This window comes from Hevea brasiliensis, chromosome 10, assembly GCF_030052815.1.
Source record: "Hevea brasiliensis isolate MT/VB/25A 57/8 chromosome 10, ASM3005281v1, whole genome shotgun sequence".
Lineage (NCBI taxonomy): Eukaryota > Viridiplantae > Streptophyta > Magnoliopsida > Malpighiales > Euphorbiaceae > Hevea > Hevea brasiliensis.
In genome coordinates, this window is record NC_079502.1 from 95,364,985 (window position 1) to 95,379,549 (window position 14,565).

The window sequence follows — 14,565 nt, forward strand, 5'->3', positions numbered from 1 at the left end:
TTAAGAATGGTAATTATTAATTTAAACTCTCTAAAATTAATATTTAATCTCAAAAAGTATAAATATTAATGAAATAAAAATTTAATTTATTCTGCTTTAAATATTCAAATGACATTAACGAGAGTTAAAATTTATAAAGGTAACAATTATACTTTGTTATTATTGTTTCTTAAGGATTCATTTATTAGCCGGTTTTTTTTTTCAAATGTTTTACTTTATGAATTTGAAAAATTGTCCATTTTAACCTTTTTAATTTAGGGCTAATAATTTTATTAGATTATAATATAATTTACAAAATATAATTTATATATAAAATTATTTTTTGTTATTAGATTATAATATTAAATTAATTATATATATATATATATTCACATTTTTATAAAATTATTAAAATTTAAAAAATAATCAAGAGGAGTACTTATTTTTTAAAAAATGACTTAATTTATGTTTTGAGGTGGCAATATCTTCAATTTTGCAGCACATTCAACACCATAAATGATGGTGGAGTAGCTCGCAGCGAACGGGAGCAGTGTCACTTTCAAAATTGCAACATGAAGAAGGAAGAGAAGGAGGCGTCATCTTGAATCTCCTCTCATATGTCATCAAACTCAAACGCATATAACTTTTGCTAGCTTTGGAGAGTAGAGGATTGAAGGAGTTAGAATATGAGCATGACTCTGTGAAATGAGTAATAATTTTTTAACGATTAAATTTTATATTATATTATATTTTAATTTCTGAATATAGAGTAAAATTTAGGGATTAAATTGTAAATTTTTCATATAAAAAAATTTATTAATTTTTTTTATCACAATTTATTAATGTTGTAAACTTTAAATTATTTAGCTCAAATTAAAATGTGAAGAAGACTTATTTGACAGAAACTTTTTATTAGAGACTAATGTGACTATTGACCATAAATTTAAGGATCAAAATAGACCATCTACCTTATAGAATTCTATTAATCCCCATACTTGAGCAATGAAAATAGAGCAAAGTAGATATCAGTATGCTTTAACCCAAAGACATTAAAATCATATCCAAAATCATACAATCTTGAGTTTGAATCTTAATAAATTAAACACCAAATATGGGGCAATGTGGATGATTCTTTGCAAGTACATACATTATGAATAGGCAAACCTTAGGAAGGGGGAAAGTTAATATAAGGAGGTGGTGATGATATGGTGTTAAAAAAAATATGGGAGTTCAGTAGCCATCATGATGAAGCTGCTGACAAATGAAGCTTCTGGTGACACGTGAAAGTCTTGATATTTTGATATGCAAAGATTAAAAGTTTTAAGTAGATAGTGGAAAAATGTCCCCTCGTGTGGTGGTCTCATTTTTTTTCATTTTAATATAATATAATGATTCTTTGCTCTCTACTTGAATCCGTAGAGATAGGCAATAGGCATCGATCGGTCTCTTTGATGGGTAATGAGAAAGCTTGAAAATTGGAATATAAATGAAAGTGAGGTTTTAGAAGTTTGTTTTATAGCCTTTTGCTTTAATGGGAACAGATCATTTGTTCTGCACTGCACGGATTACAAAAGAGAAGAAACCTCTAAAGGCTAAAGCAATTTGGATTCTTCTACACTACTTTTAATTCCTTTAAATTATTGTGTGGGATTTCTCATTTAATCGTACTCATATTTCATGGGTCACTTGCCTCTTTTACATGATGACTAAACAACTGTTTGACTTTCTTCACAGCAGCTTGTGGTCCAAGCCTCGGATGACAAAAATTATAGTAATCTCTTATTCACGTAATTTTTTTTTAATATTATTTAAAAATAGTTTTAAAAAATTATCTAATTATTTTAAAATTTTTATAATTACTATTATCTGATGTAACAAATCCTCAGATTCTTGGGCTACTGGGCTAATGAAGCGGTGATATCCCAACTGAGAGTTGATAATATTTTGTATTCTCACCCCCAACCGAAAGAATTTGCAGCTACAAAAGATCCTAATAATCATGATATTCCTCATTCATTTTTTGCTTTGGGGAGACATAATGCATCCAAGGAAAATTTGGATTTTATCACTACTTTATTATCTTTATCGTTTTCTTATCACCATATCTTCAATTTGTGATCGAAATTGACATAAAGTTTCCAACAATCTCCAATATAATTGGCTTTAATCTGATTTGCCTGACTTTAGGCTCTGCCGCTCTTATATGCTAATTTGAAACTTTATCACCCATCTGGTCCACATCTTTACATATATCACACAGAAAAGATTCAAGCAGAACAGGTTGCTTCGGCCGACCTTGGATAATCCAACATCAGCCTAAGAACCATCTTCTGTTTTAGGGAATTCTTCAATGTGGACTCAGACAGACAAAACAATAGGACCTTTTCTTCGCGACAAACAGTTTGCGGTCTAGGGCCTCTAATCGAGGTGAATCAAATTGCATTGCTATTTCATACTTCATTAATCTGTTTAGGTCAAACAAAGAAATAAAGCATTAATTAAACTTATGGACTGACCACTTCACTAAGGATTTCAAGACACCCTTGCTCGTTTTTCATTTTTCTGTGAACTCACAATCTCATAACTTAGCATTCACCAATGTTGATTAAAAACATAAATTTCCACAATTGCATCTGCGATGATCTCTTCATACTTACTACATACTTTTAATCTTTCATTGTTTCTTGCACAATATACACAATTGGTAGATGCAATTAAGCAGTGGAATCAAAGAGAGTATATGACATGATATGACAAAAAGGCTCATATAATTTCTATAAGAAAAAAAAAAAGGGCCCTCTGGTAGTTTTAAAGAGAATGTAATGCTCAAGTATAAGTTTTCTCCATGCCAGCGTAACTATGAGTGCCTTGAACGGCTTCTAACCCTGCAATGCAAAACTCTCTAATTAGACTTCACAGTGATCCATATAAGGTAACAATATAAAAAAAAATGCCACCCTATCACCTTGGTGAGCGGGAATGAGAGCGCGAGCGTGAGCGAGAATGAGAGTGAGACCGAGAACGGGAGCGGGAATGGTATCTTCGAGAACTGCTTCTACTTGGACTTCTGTGTCGGTATCTTCTGCATTTGCTCATTAGATGAGTGAATGAATCCAAGAATTTTTGGGCAGATTTATTTTAGTAATTCTAAATTTAATGGCTCCGATATAATTATCAGGAGGAGGTACATCCGAACCATGTTATTAGCTATAAGATGGCCAATCTCACCTCCTTCCTAAGTAGTGTTTTTTTTTTTTTGACAGCCTTTGCATGGATAAAAAGAATAGTAAAGACAAACTCAGTATTGCCAACCCTTGTAGCAGAAAATACAAAATGGTGACAAGCTGACCCAAACAGGATGTACACAATAGAATACCCAAAAAATATAGATTTGAAACCTAAAATTAATAGAATGACCGGACATTGAGAGGATGTAAAACAGTCAGTGAACTATCACAAAACTATATGGGTATGCCATTAGTTATTAATAGCACAAAACACAATAAATACCTAGGTGGAGATCGACTATAACTCCTACTACGGCTACGCCGCCTATAATGACATAGCCGGTTTGTTTCTGCAAGTTTCTCTAGCCTCTGACGCTCCTGTTCTCGTTTCTTCACAATTTCAGCAGCAGTATCTTTTTTAACTGCAGAGGAATAAAACCTAAATATTAGGAACTCAAAAAGATAAGAGGGAATAAAGCAGACCCAACAACTTCCTCCACCTAAAACACAATTTTCTCCCCAAGGCAGGCCATATGCAAATTTACAAATTATATTTGTTCCAATATCCAAACTTGGATATGGATCAAAGGAGGACTTGTTGAACTAATTGCAGAAGTTCGTGTTTTGGATCATACTTTGTTTGTTTAGCTGTTTGCTCATGATCCTTTTAAGTCTCTCCTGAGGAGTTTCTTTTTTCTCCCCTGGCTGCTGCTTCAAGGGACCCCCAGAAGTACTTGACTTGGTTAACTTTGCTAGTGCTGATGATGTGCTGTTGAAATAGGACAAGTATCATAAATTTATAAATTACATGACGATGAGGGCTAAAATAAAACACTTCCACTAATTCAAATTCTATCTAACATTAATGTGTGAACAGAATCATCAACATATCCAGATATTATTGCATACCTTACCACTGGTTTCACTGCTTTAGTGATCTTCTCCTTATCAAGGGATACACCAGATGCAGGATCAACATACAATGCCTCAAGTATACGAACAGAAGATGGCCTGCAGAACAGCATAAGCATTAGATGCCATTCCAATGCTTCCACACAACTTGGAAGCGACTATACTAAATCCATCAGAGGGAAAATATGAGCTTCAGAAAAGAAGCCTTGTTCCCCCTCCATCTCGGCGCTTATGAAGAAGGTAACCTAGACCTGATCTAATCTAAACCACAAAAGTTTTCTTCAGCTAAAAAAAATGGGTAAGCTGCAGCAGTGTAAAGACTGTCCAATCTATCTTTTTGCAATAATTAAAGGTTGAGTGCTCCGACCGGCTCAACACATCAGCTTGGGATGGAGGAGAAGATGGTGGAGAATATCCTTCAAGCTTCAGTTCGTCCCCATCACCAGAACCCCCAAATTCAGTGATAAATTCTATTTTAGAAGTCCTTGACTTGCTGCGATGAACTTCATCAGAATGCCCTACTCGAGCATATCGCCTTGAATGTGATGGTGAGTATGAGCGCGATCGTGATCTTGACCTAGAAATACAGAGGCATTTAGAAAAAGAAAATCTAGAACAGATCTTCTGAAATGGGGGAAAAGAAATGAAAATGGTAAACTAAAAAGAAAGCATTAAGTGAGCAAAAGGCATGAACAACCTTCTAGAGCGAGAATAAGCTTCATAACTTGGACTTCTTCTGGGTTCCCTACACAGACAAAATGAAGAATCAATATTATAAACAAAATAACATGAACTCACTTAACATTTTCTAACTAGTTGCTTTTAATTTTGTATAAAAGAAACTAGTCTTTCTACCGGTAAGGATCATGATGCAGCACTCGAGTTCCTGTTATCCGAGCAGCTTCTCTTTCTCTTTCCCTTTCTATCTGAGAAGCTTTCCTCCTTTCCTTGCGACTCAGCTTCCTCTGCATATTTAGATCAAAAATGAAAACCTTGTACTATTATTATTGACAGCAACATAGGGGAAAATCCAAAAGGCACTGTTGCCAAACTTACAATTGCAGGATCTCCTTTGATCATTTCCTTTTGCCTTTTCTGTTCCTCTTTTGCCTTTTTATCCATATAAACGAGCCACCCATACCTTTTTACTCCAAATTCTTTTGCTATCATGTCCATTCCTTCATCATTGCTATCATCACTATTAAAATCCTCATCGTCATCATCTTCATCAACCTCTTCATTATCATCACCATCTGAAAATTGAGATTCCTCCTTTACATCACCATCATAAGAGAAACCCACTTGTGAATATGAACCCTTGCTTGAAGGAGCTTGTGTCAGCTGAGATGTACTGGATTTTTCATTTTGAAAAAGAAGAAAGAAAGAAAGAAAGAACAGAAGAAGAGAAAGATAGATGAGATAATATGTAATCATCATTGGATTTTACATGATAAAAATGTTATTTCCTCCTCACCATAGCAACTGCTATATCCTAAGATAAAAACATATACATCAAAGTGGTTTAAATTTCAACAGCCTTCCTAAGCCATTTATAAATAGAGCCAAAGTTGTTTCTTTGAGAAATTAAAAGGGCCCTAATCATACCACATGGCTAGGTATTCTATGCTCAAAAAAAAAAAAAAAAAAAAAAAGTCTTCCACTAAACAAAAATTGCAAATGCATTGTCTCATGAAATCAACAAAAGCATCCTTGAGGAATTCAAATGGATTGAAAATTTAATGTCATCACATTCATAAATGCACACACACACGAGCTGGTTATACAATAATGAATAATCACGTTAAAGGTGGATGTGTATCAAAACTACTTGAAACATGCAAGAATTATTTGCAGATTTATTGAACATGAACATTTATGTAAACAAAATTACATTGTAAACATTCTTCAGAGTTCAGGTTTTTAGCTATAACCTCAGCAGAAGCAAAATGAAACTTAATCAACAAACTAAACAAAGCGGAAAGGGGGGCTAGGACAAACCTGTCTGATGCAAATGGAATAACTGCCTTAGCCTCCATCTCTTGGGTTACATGTAGCAAACCTTCTTCATCAGTAACTGTTAATTTACAATTAAAAACTCTCTTCATCAATAACTTCTAACTTTTAAATTTACACTTGTATAAAAGTGATCTCATGTCATCTAATTAAATTCCAAAGGTGAATAACCTTAAGCCTTAAATGGTTTTGTCATAAGTAAAAGGGAATGGAGAAAACAAAGTGGATGTGATAATTAAACACATAATCAACCAATAAAAAAGTACCGACATCCTCTGCGTCGGTGCTTAATTAAATCCCGATATCTCTCAAAATTAACAAACTCTTCTAGTTCTTCTTCTTCTTCTGATTTATCTGGAGCCCGAAAATGTCTCGAATCAGACTCTCGAATAAAATCAAGCAGGGCACGACCATCAAATCTGTTCAATAAGGAAACATATATTCCTCAATCTTAAGACAAATAGCCAAACTAAGTAAGAATGCACCAGAGAAAGAGAGAGAGAGAGAGAGAGAGAGAGAGAGAGAGAGAGAGAGAACCTGTCAATTAGAACATCCTGTTTCCCATTCCAAGGTATCCTGAAAATTTTAAGGCTCAGTTTCAATCAGATGGAAGATAAATATTCAGCAAAATGCTAAGGCACTGAAAGTCTATACAGGAAAAATCAAGTGAATTTCTAAATGCATGTTCAAAAAACACAATTCTAAGAATCAACAACTGAGTTTCCTAAGTGTAAAATCAACGAAAAAGAGTGATAAATGCAACAACAATTGACCCACATATACTTAACAAAACCAGATTAAAACTTCAACTGAAGACACAATATCAAATTCAATTATTCAGTAATTCAGTTAAATACGAATATCCATCAAATTGATAAAAAGGAGCATAATTCAATAGAGTCCCAATCAATGGGTAAAATAAAACCACCAAGCATTGAAACGAAAGAGGACATACAAGCCCTGCTGGTCCTGGGTAGCTTGGTAGAGACCATCGTCGCGGTAGGTGCGGCATCTACTGCCCATGACCTGAATAGATTGCTGAGGATCGCCTCTCCTCTTCGCCAAATACACGGCTCGCCTCTGCGCTCTCTTCCGAGCTGCGTCCATCATGTCGTGAACCTTTCTCTCTGATCTTCTCGCTTCGTGCCACATCTTCTCTCGCAATTATGGAAACCCTAATCTTCCAGCGATCGCAAGCAACAAGAAGTTGCAGCTGTTCTGTTTTTCAGGTTTTGTTTTGTGGCTCAACCTTGGCTCGAGCTCTTCAAGGGTCGATTTTAGATCTGGGCCGTCCACATATGAGCCCGAGGTCCCTCGGGTCTCCTTATATGTAGACCTACCCAGGCCCTGATCCATAACTTATAGGTTTGAATTCGCCTTAAAGGACCGGTTAGATCACCGATTTGATCTAATTCGAATCATATTGAAAAAAAAAAAAAAAAAGACAATGCAGAAATAGCCATTTGAACTAAATCAGATGAAATTGTTTAAAATCAAAACCAAAATCACCTCAAATTCAAATTATTAAATTGGACCAAATCATTCCCAAATGAAAATTGGCTAAAGCCAATTCAATTTCAATGTGGGATGGCAAGTATTTTCAGTTATCCTCTATTAAGACAATTTGAATAATATATAATAAGGTTTGGGAATAGATTTAAAGTTGAAAAATAATATTCATATCGGTTTCAAATTTTATATGTTGAGCATTTATTATTTAAAATTCATTTATATAAATAATTAATTATAAAATATATTTTTTTCATAATATTTATAATTTTTTTATATTATATTTTAAATATAAATTATTGACTAAAATATGTAAATTTAGCTGAATTTGTATATCATTCATGCACTAATAATTAAATTTGCGACGGTTGGTATAATTTAATATAAATTTTAATTAAATTTAGGATGAATTATAATATTAAAAATAATAATTAAGTTGAAATTTGAGTATGGATGATTTTTCAATACTCTATCATTGTTATAGCTAATTCTAATTCATTCATTTTTCAATTCTTAATCACCAATTTTGGTTTAGAATCAATCTAACTAGTGTCGAAGTATAGACATACGGCCTAGAAACGAATGGCCCCTATTTCTAAAACCAACCTTTAATATATATTAAGTGAAACATGATAAAAATTATAATTTAATCTCTTTATTTTTTATGAAAAATAAATTAATCTATGAAATATATTTCTATTAATAAGATAATATTTTTTAAAAGATCACTGACCATACTTTAATTTAAGGAATTAAATTTTTATAAATATTAAAACTATAAAGACTAAATTATTAAAAAAAAAAAGTAAAATGTGATAAAACTAAATTATTATCTTTTTAAATTATTAACAGAGAATTTTACTAGAAAGATTATTTTATTAATATAAATATTTTTAGGAATGATCTTGTTTATAAAAATATATAAACTACCGCATTTATTAATTGTCTATAGAATACGCGTCCATTTGTTGATAAAATGAGGAGAAATTTCTGACTATGAACAGAACCATAGAGTTGGACAAAGAAAAAAGAGGAAGGAAATGTCTTGGAAGAACAAAAGGCAATTGATTATGTTTCTTCAATTGTTTCTCGGCCTTTTAAATTTGTTATTACTGTTATGGAGTACTGGAAAGACCAAAGATGGAGGTAAGTTGACCTAATCTGCTTCTGATACTGCTGTGATTTTTAATTCCTGTAACAGTTTTGAGAAAGATGTCCCAGAGACAGCTTGCCCTGCCACAGATGGTTATTACTTGGCTGGTACGTGTATTTGAATTTTGCTAGAGTCATCCTCATGTGAGTATGTGATGTGAGTATATTAAGTACTTCGGAATTCTGTCTTGGGAGAGTGACATCCTCCATGTCCGAACACCCTTTATACATGTTGAGTGGGACATGAAACTCTCCGATCATGATTCGTGGGTGTTCCACCGGCGAATGTCTTTCGGCCGAGTAGCATCAATACAGTCACTTAGGATGATTAACAGTATCAAATTTTCATTTATTTTATTTACCTGTATTCACTTTTTTGCATTATGGATTACATGTATTAATTAGAGTAATGATGATGATTTCAAGTTCTGCAATATGTTCTGATAAAGAGACTATGATACCTTGTCAGTTATTTTTATGAGAGCAAAAGATTGCACCACCTGTTGAAAAGGTCTGCCATCCCTTTTTCTTATGTTCTTTCCTAAATACTTTTGCAAAGCACCATTGCGTGCACTTTGATTTTGTTGGGGCAAATGCAAGGAGTCTAATTTCGCGAAGTATGCCTGAGCCCGTGTCAGCAGTTGCAATTGTTAGTAGCATACCTTAGAGCATATTATTTAATATATATTTTGTATATATTTTATTAATAAAAGACATTTTCACTTTTCTGTTTACATAATATATTTATATGTAATAGAAAAGGTTCATTGATATTTTGTTAGAAATTCTATTCTTAAGTTGTTCAGAATATGAGTGATAGTATTTCTAGCACAAAATATCATAAATAGATTCACAATCGAGGATACTTCACAACAAGGATATGACTTATCTAGAAAGATTGTAATCATATTTGTTCCCAAGTTATTTATATGAGATGTAAATAAGATAGAATGGTGAGTCTTATGCCATATAACAAACATGATAGGCACTTATACATGATAAGTAGACTTAACCAGTGACATTTATGATAAGCATATGGAGTTTACTATTGTCAATGTATTGTCATAAATCATATCAATGCATATAATCTTTAGACCTGAGATAGCATAGTTATCTTGTATATAGGTGGTTTGAGTTTGATACTGTTTTCATACTTGTACTGTGTATGGGTATATGGGCATGTGTTGGCTCCTACTAGTTATATATGGAGGTAGGTGTTGATCAAGATGGAATCTGTTACCCTAAGTAAATAAGGATAAAATCCTATGTTCATTTAATTGTTCTTGATGTTTCAAGTTCCTGGTCAGGACAGATAGATTTATTCAGAAAAGAGTTTCTAATGAAAAAATCTTTTTAATCAAGAACTAGAATTAAAAGAGAACATAATATTCATAGCAAACGGGGTTTGACATGAACTATGACTCCAGCTCGAATTAGGATTTTGTAACAGAGAGATTCAAGTGCATGGTAACATATGATTATAGGTTCATTTAAGGTAAACCTTATTACTGATTGGGTGGCTATGGCATGGTATGCTAGGTGTTAACCATAGTCTATGAGCTACCTAAAATGATTTAGAGAAATCATTTATGGTAAGAAAGAGTTCTAATGATATTAAAAGTTGATATCATATCTCATTGTCAATTAGTGATGAGCCTAGTAAGTCACACACATACACAAGTAATCATCAAATTAAATATGATTTAATTAATTAATTAAAGAGTTTAATTGATTAATTAAATAGGTTTAATTTGCAATTAGATTGCAAAGTCCCTAGCATGGCTTGAAACCAAATCTAGGTTATTGGATATATAGTATAAATTAAATTTATATTTAAAGTGTTTAAATATGAATTTAATTAATGAGAAATTAATTAATAGAGATTAATTAATTAATTTATATTTGATATAAATTAATTAGAAGAAGGGAAATAATTATTTTGGGTTGAGAATTCAAAATTAAGACACAGAGGTATTTTGATCATTTCACAAGATGACATGTGGCACCATGAGATGGTGACACATGGCACTGTACATAAGCTTGCCATATGTCTTTTAATCATGTAAGATGATCAAAGTCAAGATTAAATATAGGTTTGACACTTGGCACAATGTGATTGGGTCAATTAAACCTAGAGCTAATCAGCAGGTGACATGTGGCAAGGGTTTTAACTGGTGACCTAGCTATATAAGGGAAATGATGAAAAGAAAAAATACAATTTGCTCATTCTCTCTTTGGTGCCGCCACCATTGGTTACCTCTTCCTTTCTTCTTCTTCATCTCTCAACAATTCAAAGAGATTTGCCAACAATCTCTTGAATTAAAAATACTAAAAATCGTTTCTAGTGTCCTGTTTATATCTGTAATCTCTCAAAAAGCAAAACCTGATTTTCTAATTGATTGGAAAAGCTTTAGAAGCTGTTCAAGGGGCTGCCATTGGTGATCTTGGTGTGGACAAGCTAGAGGGACAACATCTGGTGTCCTAGGCACATCTCAAAGGTGCCAAACACACTGCAGTGCATTAAAAAGGTTAGTGCACTTGTTCTTGATCTAATCTAGGGTTCTAATGAATTAATCTGTTAATTCTAAAATCTTAAATGGCAAATGTATATCCAAAAATATATTAAAAGAGTTTTAATATGCTGTTTATCATTGAAATCAAATAGATAAAAATGAATCTTGCATGATGCATGTGACCCTGGATGAAAAATTTTTGAATTCAATGATCTAAACTTATGTTTTTTATACTTCCACTCCTTCAGCAATGACTGAGCTCGTCTCAGCAGTTGCAAAGAAAAAGCTAAATAAAAGGAAATTGTTGAAAATTGGCATGCCAATGAGATCAAAATTGAAGCAATTTGTGGACGTAAGTTGTCACGACCTAAATTATGGCCAGACCAGCATTAGGATTTAGATTAACATAAGGCCCTCAAAATCCATAATAAACCCAATTGATTTTAACCCAACTATCAAGTTCATATCTAGAGTCCATTCTCAAGAAATAAACTAGACAGAATCCACTCATAAACTGGAATACTCAACGGGGAGTTTTAACTCACCCGACCTGTGATCACAAAATATATAAATTTTGGGAGCTCTGCTTACCCTTACAATCCTCAACATAACAATTATATCAAATGAGAGCTCAGCTCCTTCATCCATGGTATATATTCATCCTATTCAACCACACATGCATAAATATAGGTTTACAATTTCAAAAGAAATAATCTTTTACAGTCTCACGCCAAATACAATATTCCTAACACATGCAGAGTCTAAATTTTTAATTAATACTATGAAATACTGATATTTGCTGCTTATAGACCTGCGAGGAAGGAAGCAGGTTAATCACAAAGAAAGAGAATCTCTTGTAAACTAGAAAAAATAGGGTAAATAGGAGTAAGCGTTCAACTCATAGAGTAAGATATTGATTTTAAATACAATTTCTATAACTATCTAGGGCTAATGCATCCCTAAGGCTGAAATACAATATTCGTACAAAGAATAATTTAGAACACTCACATACCCGTATGTCACATCAGTCGAATATATATATGGGAGCTGATCCCCTACACACCCATATATCACATCAATCAAATATATATATGGGAGCTGATCCCCTACACAGCTCTCTTAATTCCAACATCTGCCAACGAGATCAATTCGAGCCAAATTTTCTCTTAATAATCCAAATGCGATGGTCAGTGAGATCAACTAAAAGCCGTACTCACCCTGACTTATCACAAAAAAGATCGGGTCCTAAGCAAGACTAGCTCAAGCCAATCTGCCCCTCCTACCCATATCCAGTACTACACCTCACGCACACCGACACACGCACACAACTTCAAATTGCCTTAGGGCAACACCCATATCAATTTCATCAAATAATTATGTAACACAAAGCGTGCCTATAACTATAATAACTATATATATATAATTATAAGTAAATGTATCAGCATGCCTTATATGTATGATAATATTAAAATTATAAATAAAATTAATATCTACTCACAGTACACTGGGAATCATTGTGGTGGCTGAGTAGAGGAGGATAGCTGACTCTGATCACCTAAACTATTACATTATAAATTTATCAGCACTAATTCAAAATAAGACTTTAAAAAGTCAAAAGACACCCTAATTTATGTCAAAAATCTAGTAGAGTTTCCCCTGTACCTAGGACCTACCCAACTTGCAAGATAACTCAAACGATACTTCTAAATCTAATGGCCTCTGGCCCACATCACAAAATTATCACATTGTCTCTCCTAGGCTCGCCAAACATGTCAAAAAAAATTATATAACTACACATAAAATAATTATTTAAAAATTCGGAGTGTTACATTTTTCTTCCCTTAAAAAAAATTCGTCTTCAAATTTTACATAAGGCAGAATAATGACACAGAGTTACATATCAAATAAATATGGGTACTTGCTGCGCATGTCCCGCTCTGACTCCCAAGTGTATTCCTCCATAGATTGACTCCTCCACAAAACTTTAACCATAGGGATCTGCCTTGACTGAAACTATCTCATCTGATATTTTACTATGGCTACTAGTTACTCCTCAAAGGTCAAATTCTCCTTTTAACACTACTGTGTCTGGTTGCAGCATATGAGAAGGATTCGAAACATACTTCCTAAGTATAGAAATGTGGAATACTGGATGGACATGAGAAAAGTTTGATGGCAACTCCAACCAATAAGCAACTGCTTCCACTCTATTCATGATCTCAAAAGGTCCTATGTAGCGGAGTGTCGACTTATCTTTCTTTTCAAATCTCATAACCTCTTTCATAGGAGAGACCTTTAAGAACATATAATCACCCACTGCAAATTTTACATCTTCCCTCCTTGGATTTGCATAACTCTTCTGCCTACTGAAAGGTGACTTTAAACGTTCCTTGATCAAATGAACGATCTCTGAAGTGTACTATACCAAATCTAAATCATGTGCTCTTGCCTTTTCAACTTTTATCCAACACAGAAGGGACCTACACTTCCTGCCATTTAATGCCTCATAAGGTGTCATTCTAATACCGGAATGATAGCTGTTATTATAAGCAAACTCCATTAATAGTAGTTGATCATTCCATTGACCTCCAAAATCCATGATACAAATGCAAAACATATCCTCCAATGTCTGAATCATTCTTTCAGACTGTCCATCTGACTGTGAGTGAAAAACCATACTAAAATTTAACTGTGTTCCAAGTGCATTCTGAAGTTTCCTCCAGAACCGAGAAGTGAACTAGGGCCTTTTGTCAGATATTATGGAAGCAAGAATCCCATGTAATCTGACTATCTCATGGATGTACAACCTTGCATACTAAGCAACAGAATAGGTGATCCATACAGGCAAAAAGAGAGCTAACTTGATCAAACGGTCCACAATCACCCATATAGAATCATACCCTTAGGTAGTACAAGGCAACCCAGTCATGAAGTCCGTGGTGACCATTTTCCACTTTCACTCAGGGATGGGGATCTCTTGAAACTTCCCTGATAGCCTTTGATGCTCAAACTTTACTTTCTGACAAGTTAGGCACTAAGATACAAAGTCGGCTATGTCTCTTTTCATACCATTCCACTAGTATCTATCCTTCACATCATGTTACATCTTCGTACATCTTGGGTGAACACTATAAGGTGTATAGTATGCCTCTTACATAATTTCATTTCTTAGGTTGTTTACATCTGACACACATACTGTGACACCCCTTACCCATCTACATTATAGCCGAGTAAGATATGCCACACAGTGTATCGAAACA

At 33.6% G+C, this 14,565-nt stretch overlaps 1 protein-coding gene across 3 annotated transcripts; it reads right to left on the reverse strand.

Annotated features, from left to right (window-relative positions):
* Nucleotides 1-2,597: 2,597 nt before the first annotated feature.
* Nucleotides 2,598-7,389, reverse strand: LOC110662929 (uncharacterized). 3 transcript variants are annotated; one of them, XM_021822104.2, is made up of 13 exons: nucleotides 7,087-7,388; nucleotides 6,669-6,707; nucleotides 6,402-6,550; nucleotides 6,117-6,192; nucleotides 5,175-5,469; nucleotides 4,974-5,083; nucleotides 4,816-4,863; nucleotides 4,486-4,695; nucleotides 4,116-4,217; nucleotides 3,842-3,975; nucleotides 3,490-3,628; nucleotides 2,945-3,058; nucleotides 2,598-2,864 (listed from the first exon to the last, which is right to left on the reverse strand). In XM_021822104.2, the coding sequence occupies exons 1-13, from the start codon at nucleotides 7,281-7,283 to the stop codon at nucleotides 2,837-2,839; spliced, it is 1,641 nt and encodes a 546-aa protein (XP_021677796.2). In that variant the 5' UTR covers nucleotides 7,284-7,388; the 3' UTR covers nucleotides 2,598-2,836. The 3 variants fall into 3 exon arrangements, with proteins under 3 accessions (XP_021677796.2, XP_021677795.2, XP_021677797.2); XM_021822103.2 differs by having other exon boundaries at nucleotides 2,945-3,061; XM_021822105.2 differs by lacking the exons at nucleotides 2,598-2,864; nucleotides 2,945-3,058 and having other exon boundaries at nucleotides 3,403-3,628; nucleotides 4,121-4,217; nucleotides 7,087-7,389.
* Nucleotides 7,390-14,565: the final 7,176 nt, after the last annotated feature.